Source organism: Epinephelus fuscoguttatus, linkage group LG1 (genome assembly GCF_011397635.1).
Source record: "Epinephelus fuscoguttatus linkage group LG1, E.fuscoguttatus.final_Chr_v1".
Taxonomy (NCBI): Eukaryota; Metazoa; Chordata; class Actinopteri; order Perciformes; family Serranidae; genus Epinephelus; species Epinephelus fuscoguttatus.
The window spans coordinates 3,974,833-4,000,000 of NC_064752.1; the positions used below are offsets into that span (position 1 = coordinate 3,974,833).

The 25,168-nt window shown below is 42.4% G+C and overlaps 2 protein-coding genes across 6 annotated transcripts in view; one reads left to right on the forward strand and one right to left on the reverse strand.

The window, feature by feature from the left end:
* LOC125888057 (GATA zinc finger domain-containing protein 14-like) overlaps positions 1-3,427 on the forward strand; it is a 63,069-nt gene extending 59,642 nt beyond the window's left edge. Inside the window, exon 2 of the mRNA XM_049575237.1 lies at positions 3,229-3,427. The gene's annotated coding sequence lies outside the window, so the exon portion shown is untranslated. The remainder of the gene's footprint in view (positions 1-3,228) is intronic.
* The window catches only part of tsen2 (TSEN2 tRNA splicing endonuclease subunit), a 28,595-nt gene extending 3,485 nt beyond the window's left edge, over positions 1-25,110 (reverse strand). For all 5 annotated transcript variants that reach the window (XR_007449308.1, XR_007449307.1, XR_007449306.1 and 2 more), the window contains exons 1-7: positions 24,609-25,110; positions 17,577-17,643; positions 17,448-17,487; positions 17,072-17,320; positions 6,046-6,313; positions 588-662; positions 26-76 (exon numbers count right to left, since the gene is read on the reverse strand). Coding sequence is in view for 1 of the 5 variants with exons in the window: in XM_049575420.1 (XP_049431377.1) it covers positions 26-76; positions 588-662; positions 6,046-6,313; positions 17,072-17,320; positions 17,448-17,487; positions 17,577-17,643; positions 24,609-24,779 (921 nt within the window). In the remaining 4 variants the exon portion in view is untranslated. The remainder of the gene's footprint in view (positions 1-25; positions 77-587; positions 663-6,045; positions 6,314-17,071; positions 17,321-17,447; positions 17,488-17,576; positions 17,644-24,608) is intronic.
* Between the last annotated feature and the right edge of the window lie 58 nt (positions 25,111-25,168).

Here is a 25,168-nt window from a genome sequence, read left to right on the forward strand (position 1 = left end):
GTCAAAGTGAACGACAGATGGTCACCTGGTGCAGGTAGACAGACAGACAGCCCAAACTGTAGACCAGGAAGAAGGCCTGGAGGGACAGACAGACAGGTACAGGTGATGAAGGCCACGCCCCCTATGCTGTCCAGGTGTCCAGGGACAGCTGATGAAAGCCACGCCCTACATGTTGTCTTGGTACAGGTGTGATCACCTGTATGTAAAGAGGGACGACACCTCTCCACTTCCTGAAGCCTAAACAGATATGCCCACTGCCATCCTGCTCTGGTGACATCATCTAGTGCCAGAGTCTGCTGCACTGAGTCTCCGCCCATACACCCGTCCGACCAATCATGAGCAGCGCCATAACAGCAAGCACACTGATTGGCTCACATAGCTGTCAATGATGACATCACACCTCTTTCTAATCAGAAAAACAGAAACCATGGAGGGGGCGGGGCTTATGACGTGTAAGGGGGCAGAGTTCAGCAGTTTTCCCTTCACGGTGGGGGAAATCATGGCATCTTTACATACTCTCTGACTCCGCCTCTATGGCAACAGCAGCAAAGACTCATGGGTAATATGAACATGTGATGGTGTGTTACCTCCTCCAGACTGAGCTGCAGGTACTCTGAGACGGAGACAGGAGACTGCCGCACCTGTCGGACCTCCCCGCACACCTGTACACACACACACACACACACAAAAAGTCCAGATGTGTTTTGTAATAGTAGCAGGGATGTAAAAGAAGGAAGCATACAGTAGGTCCACAAACCACAAACACACACACACACACACACACACACACACACACAAAGCATTTACATTATACAAAACACACTGACCTCTGAAGACAAAAGTATTCATGGACACAAGTCCAGGGTCTCGATCGTTCACACACTGAACTCATAATTTTAACAGGATTTGAAATTATACAAACTTTATTTTAGTCAGTGATCAGACAGTGCTGCTACTTTCACGTCATGTTCAGACTCCATGACATCAGCGTGGTTACAGCCCGACGCAGCGTCGTACGGTGTCGCGTGGATCGTGAATGACGAGTGTCGTATGTGATAATGGGTTGTTTCATCTGGTGCAGTGAGTCCCTTCTGTCCTGTGTGTCCCCTATGTCTCTTGTATGTCCCCTCTGTCCCCTGTATGTCCCGTGTGTCCCCTGTGTCCCCTGTATGTCCCCTCTGTCCCGTGTGTCCCCTCTGTCCCCTGTATGTCCCCTATGTGTCCCCTCTGTCCCGTGTGTCCCCTCTGTCCCCTGTATGTCCCCTATGTGTCCCCTCTGTCCCGTGTGTCCCCTCTGTCCCGTGTGTCCCCACTGTCCCCTGTATGTCCCCTATGTGTCCCCTCTGTCCCGTGTGTCCCCTCTGTCCCCTATGTGTCCCCTCTGTCCCGTGTGTCCCCTCTGTCCCGTGTGTCCCCACTGTCCCCTGTATGTCCCCTATGTGTCCCTTCTGTCCTGTGTGTCCCCTCTGTCCCCTGTATGTCCCCATGTGTCCCCTCTGTCCCGTGTGTCCCCTCTGCCCCCTCAGAGACCTTCACTCAGAGGGACAGACCCTCATTCAGAGGGACAGACCTTCACTCAGAGGGACAGACCTTCACTCAGAGAGACAGACCCTCAGTCAGGGGGACAGACCTTCACTCAGAGAGACAGACCCTCACTCAGAGAGACAGACCCTCACTCAGGGGGACAGACCTTCACTCAGAGAGACAGACCTTCACTCAGAGGGACAGACCCTCACTAAGGGTGACAGACCTTCACTCAGAGAGACAGACCTTCACTCAGAGAGACAGACCCTCACTCAGGTGGACAGACCTTCACTCAGAGGGACAGACCCTCACTCAGAGGGACAGACCTTCACTCAGAGGGACAGACCTTCACTCAGAGAGACAGACCTTCACTCAGAGAGACAGACCTTCACTCAGAGAGACAGACCCTCACTCAGGTGGACAGACCTTCACTCAGGTGGACAGACCTTCACTCAGAGGGACAGACCTTCACTCAGAGAGACAGACCTTCACTTAGAGGGACAGACCCTCACTCAGAGGGACAGACCCTCACTCAGAGAGACAGACCTTCACTCAGAGAGACAGACCCTCACTCAGGTGGACAGACCTTCACTCAGAGGGACAGACCCTCACTCAGAGGGACAGACCTTCACTCAGAGAGACAGACCTTCACTCAGAGGGACAGACCTTCACTCAGAGGGACAGACCTTCACTCAGAGAGACAGACCCTCACTCAGAGAGACAGACCTTCACTCAGAGGGACAGACCTTCACTCAGAGGGACAGACCCTCATTCAGAGGGACAGACCTTCACTCAGAGGGACAGACCCTCACTCAGAGGGACAGACCTTCACTCAGAGAGACAGACCTTCACTCAGAGAGACAGACCCTCACTCAGGTGGACAGACCTTCACTCAGAGAGACAGACCCTCACTCAGGGGGACAGACCCTCACTAAGAGAGACAGACCTTCACTCAGAGAGACAGACCTTCACTCAGAGGGACAGACCTTCACTCAGAGGGACAGACCTTCATTCAGAGGGACAGACCTTCACTCAGAGGGACAGACCTTCACTCAGAGAGACAGACCCTCACTCAGAGAGACAGACCTTCATTCAGAGAGACAGACCTTCATTCAGAGGGACAGACCTTCACTCAGAGGGACAGACCTTCACTCAGAGAGACAGACCTTCACTCAGAGGGACAGACCTTCACTCAGAGGGACAGACCTTCACTCAGAGGGACAGACCTTCCATTTCAATTTCACTTTATTTGAAGAGGACAGTGCATATTAATGAACAATCGGTACAAATACATGTAAATATGCCGGATTTAGCTAGAAGCTAATTTCCATCCGTAGTCCTCACATTAAAAGACAGACAGACATACCATAAATAACAGTTAAATCAACAACATATAAAGTGCACAACAATATTAGCAGCAGTTATACAGTAGATTCGACAAGGGGCTACAGTAGAGACTGTATGAGAGGGCTGATCAATGAGTCATTCATGGGTGCAGATTTGATGAGTCAATAGCCGTCCTTTAAGCTGTTTTTTGAAAGTAGTGAGAGTGGGACTGTCTCTGATTGAGGTTGGGAGACCGTTTCAACCTGCACTGCCCTTTATCTTCATCTTCATCTTCTAACCGCTTCATAGAGGATGAAGCGGGGGGGTGGAGCCTATCCCAGCTGACATCGGGCGAGAGGCAGGGTTCACCCTGGACAGGTCACCAGACTATCACAGGGCTGACACATAGAGACAGACAACCATTCACACTCACATTCACACCTACGGACAATTTAGAGTCACCAATTAACCTGCATGTCTTTGGACTGTGGGAGGAAGCTGGAGTGCCCGGAGAGAACCCACGCTGACACGGGAAGAACATGCAAACTCCGCACAGAAGGGCTCCCCCACCCGGGATCGAACCGGCAACCCTCTTGCTGTGAGGCGACCACCACACCACCGTGCCGCCCCTGCACTGCCCTTTACAGTTAGGGAATTTTGGCCTATAGAGGTTCGTCTGAACTGCACCTCGCAGTCCCCTCTGGAGGCAGATCTGGTACTGAGCGTGTTGTCTGTCCGTTTAAAAAAGTCCTCCAGCGGGGGAGGAGCCAGCCCGTTGAGGGTTTTATAGATGAGGCAGCTGTATTTAAAAGTTTTAAAATCTTCAAAACTCAATAAATTTTACCTCGCAAGAATTGGACAGTGATGTGAGGAATATGTTTTTGTGGCGAATACCTTGATGGCTTTTTGTAGAGTTGTTCGATAGGTTTCAGTGTGGTGACTCCAGCAAACGACCATATCACAAAACAGTACTCAATATGAGACAGAATCATGCAGTGGAGATAAGATTTAGCAGCATCAGACGAGATGAGGGGCCTGATTTGTTTGAAATTTTGCAGGCTGAATCTTATCGTGTTGGCCACTTTTTTGATGTGTTTCTTAAATGTGAGATTTGTGTCTAATGTGATACCAAGGTACTTAATCATAATAATAATAATAATAATAATAATAATAATAATGATGAATTTTATTTGTTAGGGCGCCTTTCAAGCCACTCAAGGTCACCTTACAGCAAAGATAAAAAAAAAGCATACATCAAACAAGACACACAGCATACAAAACATCATACAAATACATTAAAACAGAGGGAAAGACAATAAGACAGTGTAAGAACATAGTGCATTTGATCAGGTGGAATGGGCAAGTCTGAACAGATGTGTTTTGAGTTTGGATTTGAACAGATTGACAGATGTGGTGTTGCAGAGGTCAGGGGGGAGTGAAATCCAGAGCTGGGGAACAGAGTGGCTGAATACTGTGCTCCCCATGGTAGCCAGGTGGGCAGGGGGAACAGAGAGGTGGATAGAGGAAGAGGATCTGAGTGTGTGTGCGGGTGTGGCAATGTGAAGGAGGTCAGACAGGTATGGAGGGGCGAGGTTGTGAATGGCCTTGAAAGTGAGCAGTAAAATCTTGTATTGGATACGGTGTGTGATGGGGAGCCAATAGAGCTGCTGCAGGACGGGTGTGATGTGGTGACTGGATGGGGTCCTTGTGATGATACGAGCTGCTGCATTCTGTACCAGTTGTAGTTTATGGAGAGTTTTTTGTGGAAGACCGAACAGGAGGGAGTTGCAGTAGTCAAGCCAGGAGGTGACAAGACTGTGGACCAGAATGGCAGCTGTGTGAGGTGTGAGAGAGGGGCAGAGGCAGTTGATATTGTGGAGATGGAAGTAAGCTGACCAGGTTATGTGGCTGATATGAGAAGTGTAGGAAAGTGTGCTGTCGAGGATGACACCCAGACTCTTGACCTGTGGGGAAGGAGAAATGGAAGAGTTGTCAATAGATAATGTGAAACTTGGGGATTTGGATAGGGTGGTTTTAGTGCCAATGAGTATAATTTCTGTTTTGTCGCTGTTTAATTTGAAGAAGTTGGATGAAAACCAGGATTTTATTTCACGGAGGCAGTCAGTGAGGGAGGAAGGTGGGAGGGTGGAGTCGGGTTTGGTGGAAATATGGAGCTGGGTGTCATCCGCGTATGAGCCAAGGGGGAGTAAGTAAATGATGAATAGCAGGGGCCCCAGGACAGAGCCCTGGGGCACACCTGTGGTGACTGGGAGTGGTTGTGATGTGAATGATTTGAGTTGGATGAACTGACAGCTGCCAGAGAGGTAGGATTTGAACCAGTTGAGGGGTGTGTGTGTAATGCCAGTAGAGAGGAGTCTGTCCAGGATGGTGGTGTGTGAGATGGTGTCAAAGGCCGCACTCAGGTCAAGCAGGATGAGGATGGATAGGAGACCGGAATCAGCTGCCAGGAGGAGATCGTTGGTGATTTTGAGGAGTGCTGTTTCAGTACTGTGGAGAGGGCGGAAACCGGACTGGAATTGTTCAAAAAGATTATTGTGGGAAAGGTGGGAATGGAGCTGAGAGGCAACAGTTTTTTCAAGTATCTTTGAGAGAAATGGAAGATTGGAGATGGGACGGAGGTTATTGTGGTTATTGGGATCTGCGCCAGGTTTCTTGAGTATTGGGGTGACAGCAGCTGTTTTGAGGGGTGAAGGAACAATTCCAGTGGTGAGGGAAGAATGGATTATGCACGTGATGAGAGAGGCCAGAGAGGGAACAGTGGCTTTACCAAGAGCATTTAGAAGGGGACCTAACGGGCAGGTTGATGATTTGGATTTTTTGATCAGACTACTGGTTTCGAAAACAGAAGGTAGAGCAAATACTGAGAGTGACTGGGAAGGGGACACAGAGGGAAATAAGGAAGATGAATTGTGAGAGGAGCTGGGAGAAAATTGCTGATGGATGTTATGAATTTTAGCAGTAAAAAAGGATAGAAGGGTATTACAAAAGGCAGTAGAGTACATCTGTGGTGGAAGTGAGTCCGGAGGTTGAGTAATGTTGCTGAGGAGTAAAAACAGGGCCCTTGAGTTTGACAGACCTTCAGCAGAGCCCCAACAACTAAACACAAGCTTTTACTTTTGTTTGTTTGTTTGTTTGTTTGTGTCGGAGCTTCACACAGAAACACCAACGACTCACCTCACTGTCAGAGACCACCAGGACAAAACCAGGACCTGGAACCAAAGGACCAGAATCAGAGCCAGGACCAGGACCGGGACCAGGACCGGGACCAGGACCAGGATCAGAGTCAGAGTCAGAGTCAGGACCAGGACCAGGATCAGAGTCAGAACCAGGACCAGGACCAGGATCAGAGTCAGAGTCAGGGCCAGAGTCAGGATCAGGATCAAGGTCCTGGTCTGAGCTGGGATCTGTACTGTGGTCCAGGTTCAGGTCTCGTGGGTTCAACCTGAGAACAGAAACAGGAAGTCTGTGAGCAGCAAAAACTCCGCCCACCTTCACCCGTCCTGCTGACAGAGGAGACAGACAGACGGTCTACACCTGAAACAGTTCTGAGACTCTAAGACCTCCATCAGAGGACAGAACATTAAATTTAGACAGTAAGATGAGCCGAGGACATCAGGGCCCAGTATTTCAAAACTTGTAATCTGGATCAGAATTATCCGGATTATGAAATCCTTCTGTTCTCAGTCAGGGATCAAGGTGATCCTGCTGACTTTATCTGGGTATTTCAAAACACTGGCAGGGTGGATAACTTTGATCCCAATCTGACCGGATACAGATTTCCAAATCTCACAACCCCCCGGATCTGAAACATGGCGGACTGCTTCACTAAAGGAGCAGTTGGTAGGACAGCTTTCACATCAAAATGTAGGTTTACCGTTACCTAATGTGTAGTGTTTTTAAGAGCATACAGAGGCCACCCACCATCTGATGTGAGCCAGCTATTTGAATTGTCACCTACGATCTCTAATTGAGCTGAGGTCATGCTAACGGTAGCTAACGCGGCTCCATTGACTTGCATGTTAAGTAGCTAGCAGGCTAGCGAGGTAGCTGGCTTTGTTGATGTATTTTGCGGTCTACGGCTTAATTTAAAAGGGAATTAATCTTAAGTACGTCATACATGAACTCTTTAAACACCAACCTGTTCAGAGTTTAATGTTATGTTACTGCCAACACAGTGGACTTTATTTAATATTTTTTTTACATGTGTGCAGAGCAGACTGCTGCAGTATAGGAAAAATACACAGTACTAGTATGAATTATGCGGTTCATTCAGAAATGTCAGAGGATCGAGTTTTGGTATGCTACAGTAATGCTGGTGTGCTTTTCTGTACTTAAACAATTTCTGTGACTATTGTGGATTCCTGACAGAGAATGGAGACTGAGAGGGCGGAGAGACAAATTGAATTGGCTGACAAGCAGCTCAAGCTGATGCTGCTTCAGCAGAGAGAGACAGAACTGAAGATAAAACTTCTGGAAAAGAAGCTCACCTCAGACCTGTGAGCAGTCTTTAGGTTCTGTGACACTATTTAGATTTACATTTTGTTTCTAATTGCTTTTTTAATACTTTGTTTCAACTGCCATGTGCTTATTATGTTAATCCCTGTGTTGTTTCTGTCACTCTCTGTAAAGAAAAGAATGTGCTATACAAATAAATTTGCATTGCATTTCCTTGCCTTTGTCTGACCACAAACATATGTTGGATGTTTTGGTACAAACAAGTTACAATGTTAGGTGAAACTAGACGTTGGGAAATAGGTCTGTATTTGTTACTCTTATTTACAGCAGTTTCAGGAAGTATGGCCAAACAATGTTTTTCTATGCTTGAAATTACTTACAACTAAAACACTAATTTAGATTAAGTGTAATGAACATCCTGAGTAACAATATCTAGGAGAAGTAGAGCTGAGGCTTTGTCAAATCCACCTCTGAGGTGGGATCCAAATAATCCTGAAATTTGGTATCAAATTGATCCAGATATCTGCCTTAACTTTTGAAATACCCAAATGCAACCTTTATCTGGATTAAAGGGAGGACTGGATTACCAGATCTGAATCCTGATCCTCTTGATCTGTATTGAAATACCCAGTTTTCAGATTGTTTTCAGATTGACAGGAGACAACACAGCTAGCCCTTTGCGGTGCTGACGTGCTGACGTATTGCGGTAAGCGAGTTGTGTCATTTCCGGTGTTTCTGTGACAGCATCTCTGTACTACTCTGGTGGATTCTACTAGCCTGCTTTCTCACTTCAGTTGCTTTAACGTCTACTTCAAGTCTTAACCCACACTGGTTCTGTTTAAGCACTTATAGCTCTCCTCCTTTCTACGACTTTCTCGCTAATCTCTTAGCTGTTGTTTGCACGTTACCAGCCTTGGTAGCTACATTAGCTTTACAGTTAGCGATGGCTTCTCCCTCTGCTCTCTGTTGCTCGGTGTGCCAAATGTTCAGTTATGCCTCTGCCTCCTTTAGCGACAGTGGTAATTGTAATAAGTGTAGCTTATTTGCTGCGTTGGAGGCGAGGCTTAGTGAATTAGAAGCGCGGCTCCGCACCATGGAAAACCATTCAGTAGCTGCGGTAGTTAGCCAGCCCCCTGTAGCCGGTGCGGAGCCACATAGCATAGCCTTAGCTTCTGCTAACTGTCCTCCGGTAACTCCCGTTCAGCCGAGAGGTTGGGTTACGGTTCGCCAGAAGCACAGCTCCAAGCCGAAGCCCACGGCTCACCACCAGCCTGTTCACGTTTCCAACTGCTTTTCCCCACTCAGCGACACACCCGCTGAGGATAAAACTCTGGTTATTGGCAGCTCTATTCTGAGGAACGTGAAGTTTGCAACACCAGTGACCATAGTCAAATGTATCCCTGGGGCCAGAGCGGGCGACATAGAATCAAATTTAAAACTGCTGGCTAAAGCTAAACATAGATTCAGTAAGATTGTTATTCACGTCGGTGGCAATGACACCCGGTTACGCCAATCGGAGGTCACTAAAATTAATATTGCCTCGGTGTGTGAATATGCAAAAACGATGTCGGACTCCGTAGTTTTCTCTGGACCCCTCCCAAATCTGACCAATGATGACATGTTTAGCTGCATGTCATCATTTAATCGCTGGCTGTCCAGGTGGTGTCCAGCAAACGATGTGGGTTTCGTTAATAATTGGCAAACTTTCTGGGGAAAACCTGGTCTTATTAGGAGAGACGGCATTCATCCCACTTTGGATGGAGCTGCTCTCATTTCTAGAAACCTGGCAAACTTTATTAGTAATTTAAATCCCTGACAACCCAGAGTTGAGACCAGGACTCAGAGTCGCAGTCCTATACGCCTCTCTGAGCTTCTAGTTCAGTTACCCAGCCATAGTTTTCATAGTTTTATACAAACGGTGTCTGTCCCCCGACCGCCTAAATTATCTAAATCTAAAATTAAACAAAGAGGAGTTGTGCATAACAACCTCATAAAAATTAAAACCTCTTCTGTGACAGAAAGACAAAACAGGAGAATTAAATGCGGACTGTTAAATATCAGGTCTCTATCGTCTAAAGCAGTGTTAGTAAAGCGAATTAATATCAGATAATCATATTGATTTACTCAGTCTCACTGAAACCTGGCTGTGTCCAGATGAATATGTCAGTCTAAATGAGTCCACTCCTCCCAGTCATAATAATACCCACATTCCTCGAGGCAGCGGCCGAGGAGGGGGAGTTGCAGCCATTTTTAACTCTAATCTGTTAATCAGTCCTAAACCTAAACTAGATTATAATTCATTTGAAAGCCTTGTTCTTAGTCTTTTACATCTGACCTGGAAAACCTCGCAGCCACTTTTATTTGTTATAGTGTACCGTGCTCCTGGCCCGTATTCTGAATTTGTATCTGAATTCTCAGAGTTTTTATCCAGTTTAGTTCTTAAATCAGATAAAGTTATTATTGTAGGCGATTTTAACATTCATGTCGACGTTGATAATGACTCCCTGGCTACCGCGTTAAACTCATTATTAGACTCCATTGGCTTCAGTCAGGGTGTACATGAACCCACTCACTGTTTTAACCATACCCTCGATCTAGTTCTGACGTATGAAATTGAAATTGATAACCTAAAAGTCTTTCCACAGAATCCCTCGCTATCGGATCATTATCTGATTACTTTTGATTTCTTTTTACTCGATCACACGCCACTCAGCAACAGTTACTATACTAGATGTTTATCAGATAGTGCTGTCGCAAAATTTAAGGAAAAGATTACTCCGTCATTAAATTCAATACCAAGTCCCTCAGTAACAGAGGTTTCCGCATCCGACTTTGATCATTTTGTCGATAGCGCCGTAGGCTCGCTGCGAACACCACTTGACTCTGTAGCTCCTCTTAAAAAGAAGTTAAAAAAGCAAAGAAAATTCGCTCCTTGGTATAACTCTCAAACCCATAAGTTAAAACAAAAAGCGAAAGTTTAAAAGGAATTGGCGATTAACCAAACTGGAAGAATCTCGTTTAATCTGGACAGACAGTCTCAAAACTTATAAGAGCGGCCTCCGCAATGCCAGAGCAAACTATTACTCAGCATTAATAGAAGACAATAAGAACAACCCCAGGTTTCTTTTCAGCACTGTAGCCAGGCTGACTGAGAGTCAGAGCTCTATTGAGCCTTGTATTCCTTTAGCCCTTAGCAGTAATGATTTTATGAGCTTTTTTAATGACAAAATTCTAACTATTACAGGCAAAATTCATGACCTCCTGCCCTCAGATAGTACCTATCTAACCTCAAACACAGCTGTAAAACCTAATATATATTTAGATTGCTTCTCCCCAATTTCTCTTCAAGAATTGACTGTAGTGATTTCTTCATCCAAATCATCAACGTGTCTCTTAGACCCCATCCCAACTAGGCTACTTAAGGAGGTCTTTCCTTTAGTTAACACTCATATATTAGATATGATCAATATATCCTTATTAACCGGCTATGTACCACAGTCTTTTAAGGTAGCTGTAATTAAACCTCTACTAAAAAAGCCCACCCTGGATCCAGAGGTGTTAGCCAACTATAGACCAATATCTAATCTTCCCTTTATGTCAAAGATCCTTGAGAAAGTAGTCACAGACCAGCTGTGTGATTTTCTCCATGATAATAATCTATTTGAGGAATTTCAGTCAGGATTTAGAGTGCATCATAGCACTGAGACAGCACTAGTTAAAATTACAAATGACCTTCTCATTGCTTCGGACAAAGGACTTGTCTCTGTACTTGTTTTATTAGATCTTAGTGCGGCGTTTGACACAATTGACCATCAAATTCTACTGCAGAGACTGGATCACTTAATTGGCCTAAAAGGTTCTGCACTGAGCTGGTTTAAATCTTATTTATCTGATCGTTTTCAGTTTGTTGACGTTCATAATGAATCGTCATTACGCACTCAAAGTTTGTTTTGGAGTTCCAAGGTTCTGTGCTCGGACCAATCCTATTTACTCTATATATGCTTCCTTTAGGTAACATCATTAGAAATCACTCTATAAATTTCCATTGTTATGGATGATACTCAGTTGTATTTATCGATGAAGCCAGAAGAAAGTAATCAATTAACTAAACTCCATAATTGCCTTAAGGACATAAAAACTTGGATGAGCACCAATTTCCTGATGTTAAATTCAGACAAAACTGAAGTTATTGTTCTTGGCCCCAAACAACTCAGAGACTCTTTATCTGATGACATAGTTTCTCTAGATGGCATTGCTCTGGCCTCTAGCACTACCGTAAGAAACCTCGGAGTAACATTTGATCAAGATTTGTCTTTTAATTCTCATTTAAAACAAACCTCACGGACTGCATTTTTTCATCTGCGTAATATTGTGAAAATTAGGCCTATCCTGACCTGAAAAGATGCAGAAAAATTGGTCCATGCTTTTGTTACCTCTAGGCTGGATTACTGTAACTCTCTGTTATCAGGTAGCTCTAGTAAGTCCTTAAAAACTCTCCAGCTAATTCAGAATGCAGCAGCACGTGTACTAACAGGAACTAAGAAACGAGATCATATTTCTCCTGTTTTAGCTTCTCTGCACTGGCTCCCTGTAAAATCCAGAATTGAATTTAAAATCCTACTGTTAACTTATAAAGCTCTAAATGGTCAAGCTCCGTCATATCTTAGAGAGCTCATAGTGCCATATTATCCCACCAGAACACTGCACTCTGAAAACGCAGGGTTACTCGTGGTCCCTAAAGTCTCCAAAAGTAGATCAGGAGCCAGAGCCTTCAGCTATCAGGCTCCTCTCCTGTGGAATCATCTTCCTGTTACGGTCCGGGAGGCAGACACCGTCTCCACATTTAAGACTAGACTTAAGACTTTCCTCTTTGATAAAGCTTATAGTTAGGGCTGGCTCAGGCTTGCCCTGTACCAGCCCCTAGTTAGGCTGACTTAGGCCTAGTCTGCCGGAGGACCCCCCTATAATACACCGGGCCCCTTCTCACCTTCTCTCCTTCTCTCTCTCTCTCTCTCTCTCTCGTATCCTATTACTGCATCTAGCTAACCCGGCCATTCTGGATGTCACTAACTCGGCTTCTTCTCCGGAGCCTTTGTGCTCCACTGTCTCTCAGATTAACTCATATCACAGCGGTGCCTGGACAGCGTGACGTGTGTGGTTGTGCTGCTGCCGTGGTCCTGCCAGATGCCTCCTGCTGCTGCTGCTGCCATCATTAGTCATTAGTCATACTTCTACTGTTATTATACACATATGACTATTGTCACACATGTATACTGCCAGATATTAATACATACTTTCAACATATTGTACCACAGTAGCCAGAACTATAACTATAATATTATTACTTTCATTAATGTTGTTGTAAGCTACTGTCATTACCTGCATCTCTCTCTCTCTCTCTCTCTCTCTCTCTCATTGTGTCATGTGGATTACTGTTAATTTATCATGCTGATCTGTTCTGTACGACATCTATTGCACGTCTGTCCGTCCTGGAAGAGGGATCCCTCCTCAGTTGCTCTTCCTGAGGTTTCTACCGTTTTTTCCCCGTTAAAGGGTTTTTTGGGGAGTTTTTCCTGATCAGCTGTGAGGGTCATAAGGACAGAGGGATGTCGTATGCTGTAAAGCCCTGTGAGGCAAACTGTGATTTGTGATATTGGGCTGTATAAATAAAATTGATTGATTGAACTTTCTGTCAGAGAACCTGTCTGTCTGTCAGAGAGCCTGTCTGTCTGTCAGTCAGTCAGAGAACCCGTCTATCTGTCTGTCAGTCAGAGAACCTGTCTGTCTGTCTGTCAGAGAGCCTGTCTGTCTGTCAGTCATTCAGAGAACCTGTCTGTCTGTCTGTCAGAGAGCCTGTCTGTCTGTCAGTCAGTCAGAGAACCTGTCTGTCTGTCTGTCAGAGAGCATGTCTGTCTGTCAGTCATTCAGAGAACCTGTCTGTCTGTCTGTCTGTCAAAGAGCCTGTCTGTCTGTCTGTCAGTCAGAGAACCTGTCTGTCTGTCTGTCAGAGAGCCTGTCTGTCTGTCAGTCATTCAGAGAACCTGTCTGTCTGTCAGAGAACCTGTCTGTCTGTCTGTCAGAGAGCCTGTCTGTCCGTCAGTCAGTCAGAGAACCCGTCTATCTGTCTGTCAGTCAGAGAACCTGTCTGTCTGTCTGTCTGTCTGTCTGTCAGAGAGCCTGTCTGTCTGTCAGTCAGTCAGAGAACCTGTCTGTCTGTCAGTCAGAGAGCCTGTCTGTCTGTCTGTCAGTCAGAGAACCTGTCTGTCTGTCTGTCTGTCAGAGAGCCTGTCTGTCTGTCAGTCATTCAGAGAACCTGTCTGTCTGTCTGTCTGTCTGTCTGTCAGAGAGCCTGTCTGTCTGTCAGTCATTCAGAGAACCTGTCTGTCTGTCTGTCTGTCAGAGAGCCTCTCTGTCTGTCTGTCAGTCAGAGAACCTGTCTGTCTGTCTGTCAGAGAGCCTGTCTGTCTGTCAGTCATTCAGAGAACCTGTCTGTCTGTCAGAGAACCTGTCTGTCTGTCTGTCAGAGAGCCTGTCTGTCTGTCAGTCATTCAGAGAACCTGTCTGTCTGTCAGAGAGTCTGTCTGTCTGTCTGTCTGTCTGTCAGTCGGTCAGAGAACCTGTCTGTCTGTCTGTCTGTCAGTCAGAGAACCTGTGTGTCTGTCTGTCTGTCAGAGAACCTGTATGTCTGTCAGAGAACCCGTCTATCTGTCTGTCAGTCAGAGAACCTGTCTGTCTGTCTGTCAGAGAGCCTGTCTGTCTGTCAGTCAGTCAGAGAACCTGTCTGTCTGTCAGAGAGTCTGTCTGTCTGTCTGTCAGTCAGTCAGAGAACCTGTCTGTCTGTCTGTCAGTCAGAGAATCTGTATGTCTGTCAGAAAACCTGTCTGTCTGTCAGTCAGAGAACCTGTCTGTCTGTCTGTCTGTCTGTCAGAGAGCCTGTCTGTCAGTCAGTCAGAGAACCTGTCTGTCTGTCTGTCAGTCATTCAGAGAACCTGTATGTCTGTCAGAGAGCCTGTCAGTCAGTCAGAGAACCTGTCTGTCTGTCTGTCAGAAAGCCTGTCTGTCTGTCAGTCAGTCAGACAACCTGTCTGTCTGTCAGAGAGTCTGTCTGTCTGTCTGCTTTCTTACTGATAACTGTATCATTGTATATGTATATATGACATTATGTGATAACTGTATCATTATATAGGTATATATAACATTATGTGATAACTGTATCATTATATATGTATATATAACATTATGTGATAACTATCATTATATATGTATATATAACATTATGTGATAACTATCATTATATACGTATATATAACATTATGTGATAACTGTATCATTATATACGTATATATAACATTATGTGATAACTGTATCATTATATATGTATATATAACATTATGTGATAACTATCATTATATATGTATATATAACATTATGTGATAACTGTATTATTATATATGTATATATAACATTATGTGATAACTGTATCATTATATATGTATATATAACATTATGTGATAACTATCATTATATACGTATATATAACATTATGTGATAACTGTATCATTATATATGTATATATAACATTATGTGATAACTGTATCATTATATATGTATATATAACATTATGTGATAACTATCATTATATACGTATATATAACATTATGTGATAACTGTATCATTATATAGGTATATATAACATTATGTGATAACTATCATTATATACGTATATATAACATTATGTGATAACTGTATCATTATATAGGTATATATAACATTATGTGATAACTATCATTATATACGTATATATAACATTATGTGATAACTATCATTATATACGTATATATAACATTATGTGATAACTGTATTATTATATATGTATATATAACATTATGTGATAACTATCATTATATATGTATATATAACATTATGTGATAACTGTATCATTATATAGGTATATATAACATTATGTGATAACTATCATTATATATGTATATATAACATTATGTGATAACTATCATTATATATGTATATATAACATTATGTGATAACTGTATCATTATATAGGTGTATATAACATTATGTGATAACTATCATTATATATGTATATATAACATTATGTGATAACTATCATTATATATGTATATATAACATTATGTGATAACTGTATCATTATATAGGTGTATATAACATTATGTGATAACTATCATTATATATGTATATATAACATTATGTGATAACTGTATCATTATATAGGTGTATATAACATTATGTGATAACTATCATTATATATGTATATATAACATTATGTGATAACTATCATTATATATGTATATATAACATTATGTGATAACTGTATCATTATATAGGTATATATAACATTATGTGATAACTATCATTATATATGTATATATAACATTATGTGATAACTATCATTATATATGTATATATAACATTATGTGATAACTGTATCATTATATAGGTGTATATAACATTATGTGATAACTATCATTATATATGTATATATAACATTATGTGATAACCATCATTATATAGGTATATATAACATTATGTGATAACTATCATTATATATGTATATATAACATTATGTGATAACTATCATTATATATGTATATATAACATTATGTGATAACTGTATCATTATATAGGTGTATATAACATTATGTGATAACTATCATTATATATGTATATATAACATTATGTGATAACTATCATTATATATGTATATATAACATTATGTGATAACTGTATCATTATATAGGTGTATATAACATTATGTGATAACTATCATTATATATGTGTATATAACATTATGTGATAACCATCATTATATATGTATATATAACATTATGTGATAACTGTATCATTATATATGTATATATAACATTATGTGATAACTATCATTATATATGTATATATAACATTATGTGATAACTATCATTATATATGTGTATATAACATTATGTGATAACTGTATCATTATATAGGTGTATATAACATTATGTGATAACTATCATTATATATGTATATATAACATTATGTGATAACTATCATTATATATGTATATATAACATTATGTGATAACTGTATCATTATATAGGTGTATATAACATTATGTGATAACTATCATTATATATGTGTATATAACATTATGTGATAACCATCATTATATATGTATATATAACATTATGTGATAACTGTATCATTATATATGTATATATAACATTATGTGATAACTATCATTATATATGTATATATAACATTATGTGATAACTATCATTATATATGTATATATAACATTATGTGATAACTGTATCATTATATAGGTATATATAACATTATGTGATAACTATCATTATATATGTATATATAACATTATGTGATAACCATCATTATATATGTATATATAACATTATGTGATAACTGTATCATTATATATGTATATATAACATTATGTGATAACTATCATTATATATGTGTATATAACATTATGTGATAACTGTATCATTATATAACATTATGTGATAACCATCATTATATATGTATATATAACATCTCATCAATGTCTTAGTTCTCTAAAGACATATTTCCTTGTTTTTCCTCTCCTCGCGTTTCATTCTCACATCTCTCCCTCTTGTCCTATGAGGGCGGAGCTAAGATGCAAGGAAGCGATGCAAGTGAGGGAAACGTGGATGTGAAATCTGGTATTGGGATGAACCCATGTCTCTACCTGCAGCTCCTCTTCGCCTCAGGCTCCACCTCTGAACACGGCCGCTGCCTCTTTGTGTAGGGACAGGCTCCACCCTCTGGTCCTGGCTCCGCCCCCTTCTGTCCATCCTCCAACCCTCCCCCCACCTCCCTCCTCATTTCTGCTATTTCTACTGGCTGAGAGAGGCTGAGCAGGGTTTGATTGACAGCTGCTTCATCCAATCCCTGAGCAGAGAGAGCCGCACCCGCCCACCTGAGGAGCTCATCATACCTGTGGGTGGGGGGGATATAAAAAGTGTTTCTTCAGTGATACACAGGAACCTCATTTATGATGTCATCATGAGAACAGACAGGATGTGATGTCAGCACATGAACAGACAGGATGTGATGTCACTCACCTGGACTGTGAGATGACAGGCAGAAACAGACCTGCATGATCTATAACAGAAACAGAGATCAGCTGACTGCAGGAACAGAAGTGATTGGACCAGATTGAGGATGATGTCACATTTTAGGTGTAAACTCACGCTCCCATTGGTCAGAGATGCTGTGGTCCGGTCTGGATCTGGACAGGATGCCTTTACCGAAGTAACCCTGAAACAAGACGAGACCGTCACCTGAGGTCTGAACTCTGACCCCAGTTCATCTTACCCAGGATATCTTGTGGTCTGACTAACCCGTCACATGGTCCGTCTGATAACCAGTTACTACACAGCTGGTTCCAACCAGTTCAGCCAGCTCTGGGTTTTCATGTCAGCCATGAGCATGTTCGTGTGAAAGAGGTGGGGCTGTTAATGATGAGTGACATCATCAGAACGATGAATGAATGAATGAATGAATGAGGAGCTTCATATGTGATGAAACTGTCAGTGTGATGTAAACAACACTCTGTGATCAACAGGAACATTAAAATCACTCTCCAAAAATTCACCGTCAGCCGAGACTGAGATTACCATCAGGTGTCACTGAGCTGTGTGATGATGATGATGATGATGATGATTATTTTTTATCCTGGTTCTCATCATACAGATGTCTCATGTTATTCTGATGAATCACAGGTTTACACCGGGTTGACACTACACAACATTTATGTCTGTTCTGATGGTCACTCTGTCAGATCAGGTGATTGTGGAATCTGTGATTCCACAATCACCTGATCTATGCTTCCTTTGGAAGCAGATTCACTCTATAAATTTCTCTATAAATTTCCATTGTTATGCGGATGATACTCAGTTGTATTTATCGATGAAGCCAGAAGAAAGTAATCAATTAACTAAACTCCATAATTGCCTTAAAGACATAAAAACCTGGATGAGCACCAATTTCCTGATGTTAAATTCAGACAAAACTGAAGTTATTGTTCTTGGCCCCAAACAACTCAGAGACTCTTTATCTGATGACATAGTTTCTCTAGATGGCATTGCTCTGGCCTCTAGCACTACTGTAAGAAACCTCGGAGTAACATTTGATCATTTTTTCTTCTGCGTAATATTGTGAAAATTAGGCCTATCCTGACCTAGTCTCAGCACCAGACAATGAGAGATCTTCACCTTCTGATAGTCTGGGGACACTCCTTTCTAAAGTGTGTTTAACACACTGGAGAAAACGGCCGGCAACAAAGCAACGCCTCTTGCATTTTTGAAAAGGACACGCCTTCTCAGAAATGTGTGCTCCTCCTTTTCTCGTCCGCAAGGAAACAAACACACAGAGAGCTTGAAAATGGATGCTGAGAGATTAAACTCTGTTTTATCAAATGTATGCTGATCCGTGAAGAAAATATTTTTTCCAGCGGATGTCTGAGTTACAACATGATTGAGCTAACTGGAGTAGTTTCATGTTGTATCCGACAACGGGAGGCTTTTAACAGATGACATCCTGATGTTAGCTTTGCTGCTGCTGTTAGCTGTCCCTGTCAGCTGCAGCCACTGATGCTTTCTAGACATCGTGATTTGCCAAAACTGAATAAATACCACACATAGCAACACAAAACTGCTTTGGTAGCTCAATCATGTTGTAACTAAGATATCCGCTGGAAAAGATATTTTTTTCACGGACCGTTTAATGAGTTATTACCTATTACAGACACTGCTAAGGGCTAACAGCTAACGGTTAGCCCAGGTAAACGTACACACAGAAATAGTAATGTTTGTTCAATCATTGTGTTTATAGACTTTACAAACATCAGATTAGTTTAAACGGTGATACAGTGATGTGAAAAATGTGATACACACACACACACACACACACACATATGTGTGTGTATATATATATATATATATATATATACATATATATATATATGTATATATATAGCTAAAAGCTCTGCTGGTTTTCTACCCGGACGGATGAGTCATGGCCTTGTAAAAGATTATGCTTGTTTCTTTTAGTTGGCGAGAATGTGTCGCCGCAAACGCGACAAACATCCACTAACTTTGACGGTGTTTTCTGTGAGCACGGCTGAGCCATTTTGTACCGCTACACGTGTTTCTAGTCGGACTATGTTTACAAGCACAAGAGTTCAGCGAGCCACCGAAGGACCACCCTGCAGATTTACTATTGGTTCTGCAACGTAGGGAGTTTTTTTAAACTCTGAAATTGTATCCGCCCAGCTAAACACAAAATCAGGGAGAAAGTCATCAGTCTTTAGTTAAGCAAAGTGTCTAAAGACTTACTTGTGAGTCTAATCCTGACCCGAAAAGATGCAGAAAAATTGGTCCATGCTTTTGTTACCTCTAGGCTGGATTACTGTAACTCTCTATTATCAGGTAGCTCTAGTAAGTCCTTAAAAACTCTCCAGCTAATTCAGAATGCAGCAGCACGTGTACTAACAGGAACTAAGAAACGAGATCATATTTCTCCTGTTTTAGCTTCTCTGCACTGGCTCCCTGTAAAATCCAGAACTGAATTTAAAATCCTCCTGTTAACTTATAAAGCTCTAAATGGTCAAGCTCCGTCATATCTTAGAGAGCTCATAGTGCCATATTATCCCACCAGAACACTGCGCTCTGAGAACGCAGGGTTACTCGTGGTCCCTAAAGTCTCCAAAAGTAGATCAGGAGCCAGAGCCTTCAGCTATCAGGCTCCTCTCCTGTGGAATCATCTTCCTGTTACGGTCCGGGAGGCAAAAAGAAAATCAAACATGCTAGACTTTCTGTTGGAACATTGTGAGGCGTCCCAGACGTGGCGTTGGTGGTCGTCTACTACACCAGATAAAACTATGTATTATGTTGTACAAGACTAATTGTCATTCACGACGCGACAGGCTGATATCATGGAGTCTGAACCCGACATGAAAGCAGCAGCACTGTCTGATATTTGTCTATAATTTCAAAACCTGTTAAAATCATGAGTTCAGTGTGTGAAAGATCTCTGTGTTTGATTTAAAACCAGAGGAAACAACGAAATGATTCTAACTGATCTGTAACGGGCCATGGTAACTGATGCTGAACAGTTAGCTGCTCCTGAGCAGATTACTACATTGAGGACATCATGTGGACGTCATGTGAAATAACTCACACCTAGTTTAACATCATGTGGCCAGTCACCTGTGAGCAAGACAGCAGCTGTTAGTGTGTAAAGGCAGATTTCAAACGGCTGTCAAAAATTCACTTATTAAGACAAAAATCTGAAAATACACAAATTGGGGGCGGCAGTAGCTCAGTCCATAGGGACTTGGGTTGGGAACTGGAGGGTCGCCTGTTCAAGTCCCTGTCCAGACCAAAATATGGAGTGTGGACTGGTAGCTGGAGAGGTGCCAGTTCACCTCCTGGGCCACTGCCGAGGTGCCCCTGAGCAAGGCACTGAACCCCCCAACCGCTCGGAGCGCCTGTCATGGGCAGCCCACTCTGACATCTCTCCACTTAGTGCATGTATAGGTGTAGTTTGTGCATGTGTGTGTCTTTCGGACCTGCAACAGAGTGAAAAATTGAATTTCCCCTCGGGGATTAATAAAGTATATAAAATTAAACTAAATCAAAATTAAATTGCATCTAGACAGCATGGAGATGTTGGTAATTTGTTTTAACAATGATTTATTGGCTTCATAAGTGAAAAACTGATGTTTAAAAATGCCATTTTCACATTGACTCCAATTGTTCACATTAGAGCGAAATTCAAAATGCTGTAAAAAAAAATTCAGTTTTTGAGATAAAATTCTGAAATTTTCCAAACATCATCTACCATGACTCCAACATTTTGTCTTTTTTTTTTAAATGAACATTGAAAATGTATTTAGCAAGAATTTGCATGTATATGTTTACAGTACCGTTTACAGTCAAACATTTTGATGCACTGTAGGCTCAATTTTCGATAAATCAAAAATCTGTGTGGATCGTTTGTGTAGGGCAGTCTGAAGATGCTCTGTAGCAAGTTTGGTGTCAATTGAGCAAAAACTGTGGGAGGAGATAGGTTTAAGAAGTTTTACAGTTTTTGAAAAAAACAGTGATGGACTTCATAATTTTTAATAGGTTTACGTGTACAAAAGTTTCTTCAGTATTGGGGCTACAGTTTGATGAAAGTTGTGAAGTTGTAGCATGTATGGTTGATTTGTTGTGAATTTTCAAAGTTTTGAACTTTAGAGGCTTGCTGTAGCGCCACCATCAGGACTATTGGCCTGTTTTTGCAGCTGAGGATATCTGGCATGGGACTGGACCTTTGTGCAAAGTTTGGTGAGTTTTCACCCATGGGAAGTATGATTTCAGAAGAAGTAGAAGAAGAAGAAGAAGAACATGCAGGATAACAATTGGGTCCTGGCAGCTTAGGCTGCCAGGACCCTAATTAACTTCTACAGCAACTACCTAACGACTGCCTTTGAATTCTACAGTCCAAACTAATTTATTATACCAACTCCCTAGGCTCTTATTGCTCCTGCAAGAAGAACAGCAATAAACAAAATTAACTCACTTTTGCTACCTTTTGTCCCTGAACATTAGACTTAATTGTTTAGTAACCCATTTGTTACTGCAAAATTTCTTTGAAAAATTAAATTGTATATAATGGCAGAACTTAATAGCCCCGAAAAGAAAAAACAATAATAAAAAAATAGCCCGCTTTCAGGTCAGACTGCTCACAACTCAAACTACTTGGATTACACTATTGTTTACTGCCTCTGTATATATAGTGCATATATTTCATGTCTTCATTTCGATCTGCCCAGGTGTGGGGAAATTCTCAGCGCCAAGGACATCGGGGAGCCATCCCTCCAGGAAAGCCTCAGCATCCTTTCCTTCTGCATTTTCTGGCAGGCTGATGAGGCGCAGGTTGGAGCGCCATGAGCGATTCTCCAGGTCTTCATTCTTCTCAGTGAGTGATCTCACCTTAGCTTCCAGGTCGGTAAACTTACATGTGAGCTGTATTGTAGTGTCATCTGTTTCACTGATGCGGCTTTCAGCTGTGGTTAGCCGCCCCGAGTGCGTCTGAATCTGCTCTGATGTGTGTGATGCCGTTGATAACTTCCTTGTGCCTCGACTTTGTGCCTTGAGAGAATTGATGGCTAGAAGTACAGCATCCTGCTGTTGAGCGCATGCTTCTTGTTGGGTAGCTTCATCAGAGAATGTGGCCTTGTCCATCTTCCTAGACTTGTTGCCGTCATCGGCTGGCACCGCCTGTTCTGTGTTAGCTTGTATTTTGTTGCTAGCTGGCGTCAACCTTGTTACTGGTGTTTGAGGGTTCAACAAACTTTCAGCTTTTGCTCTTGTTGTTATTTTCTTCTCCTTCGCCTCCTGAGGCAACCCCGGGTCGACTTCTTTGTTCCTCTGCATGCAATTCAGGACTTACACGGGGTGTATATTGTAGTGCTAGTCAGAGACTCAAGGAAAGCGTCTGCCTAACTCGCTGCCATAACCGGAAATCGTCTCATGTTATTTTGAGCTGCAGTGATGAATCAGAGAGTAAAAGAAGCAGCACTATCACTGCAGGCTAAAATAAACTTTGCATAATTTCAAATCATGTGTTTAGTGTGTCTTTTCTAGAAACTCTTTTTTAAAACCAGTAGAAATATGAAATTATTCTAACTGACCAAAAACAACATACAGGCTCCTCTGTTTTACCTGTCACGCCACACTTTGTCCATGGATACTTTTTTCTTCAGTGATCTGATTGGTCAGAGGTCGGGGTGTCAATAGGCTGTGATCCTTTAACCTGAAGTTAACCTGCACCAGAGCAGGGCCCTATTTCAGGAAGCAGGCTCAACAAACAGAGTGAGGTGTGATGGGAACAGCCTGCAGAGCGTGTTCATATGTGAAGTGATGTGATGTCATGTGATGAGGTCATGTGTCTAACATACAGAAACATGTTTCTATCTTAACAGTGTTCATATATTTGAATATAAGTTATTCAGCTGTCATGTGATGGAGCCCAGACACACTGGGCACAAACTCAACATCAAACACACAGCTATCAAACAGACTGGTAAAAGTTTTGTTTCTACTGACTTCATTCTGTCAATATTAGGCTGAGGTTCATTTAACTGCTGTGAAATGACTTCATGTAATCTCCTTTATTCTCACATGGAGCTATTATGGGATGTTGAGTCCCATCAGTGAGCCAGTTACACTGCGGAGTCTCTGAATATATGAAAAGTATTCATGAATCACTGCATCATGTATCCACGTAGATTCATTTCTCATCAACACTGACAAACCTGCAGTTCTTTTTTTAAACATTATTTTTGGGCTTTTGTTGCCTTTAATGTCAGGACAGCATAACGTTATGGGGAGAGAGGGAACGACATGTAGCACAGGACAGCAGGCTGGGTTTGAACCCACGGCCGCTGCGTCTGATCACGGGGCGTCCGCTCCATCCACTGAGCCACCGATGCTCCGTGGTAATTACTTTAATAATGGATTGTGATTTATGTCCAGGGAAAACCACAACAAGGGTCCAAAGTCTTTTCAGAGCCAGAGACACTTTTCTTATGGGCCGACAAACCGCTGTCTCTCTGATGTGTTCAGTGTCTCTGATGTTATAAAGAAAAGAATCAAAGGACAATGCATAAAATGTGCTGTGATGATAATGTAAATCCAGGATGTGTAATATGTGATATATGTGGGTGGAACAGATTGTTAGATAAATGACAGAGTGTGAGGTCAAACAGTATCTTTCATATAGACACTCCTCCAGGGAGACATCCAAACAGGCTCTAATCACCTTCTCCTTACACAACAGCCTCTGAATACACTGGGCCTCAACCTCCACCACTTCATTCACTAAAGGACACGCCATGTTTCTACTTCCTGCTACACGCTCAGCCTCAGGCTGACATGAAGCAAACCTGTGACTCAGCAGGTTCGCTTCACAGAGTGTGTTGCCATAGTAACTGACTCAGGGTTTCATCTCAGGCTGAACAAACTCAGAGTTTCACTGATCTTTCTGAAATAGGGCCCAGGTCAGCTGTTCAGCATCAGTTACCATGGTTATTTATCCCGGTACAAAGAGAACCAGCTTCGTAGGACTGAATCCCAGAGTTAACCCTTCAGTTACCTCGCTAACTTCACATCCCGCTTCGTGGTACAGACCTCTCGTTTAACATCATGTGAACTTGTTTTGTTACAATCTCAGACCTGGTTGTGGATCTTCTGGATGTGGTCCGGGTGACAGACCAGCACGTGTTGGTTGATGAGCTCCGCCCGGAAGTGGCTCGCCTCCTCCAGGCTGCGGCTCATCGGTAGCGGAGCCTCGTACTCCTCCTGCACCCGCGTGCGTCTCCGCGGAGCCCGAAACTCCGCCTGCATGCTGCCGGGTCCGGATCAGAGGTGCAGTCCTCTGCTGGATCCGGACTGTGTTTTCTGCTGCTGACACGCAGCGAAGGACGCTCCTAACTGTTAGCCTGCTAGCCTATTAGCCGGTTAGCTTGCTACCTTGTGTTCTAATGACTCTGTTGGCTTGTTAGCTTATTAGCTTGTTAGCCTGCGTGATAACAGACGGGTTCGGGGCTCATTCATTCACTACGTGACCAGTCTGGTCGGGTTTGTTTTGCTGCCGGACGCTGCAGTGTCATCGAATCTGTGTCCGACTAGAACTGTCGTCCTCCTCCGTCTGTTCCTCCCCAGGCTGCTCACCAAGTTTACTTCCGCTTTTTTTTTTAATCGGTTTTATTAAAGACAAAATACAAAGAACAAAA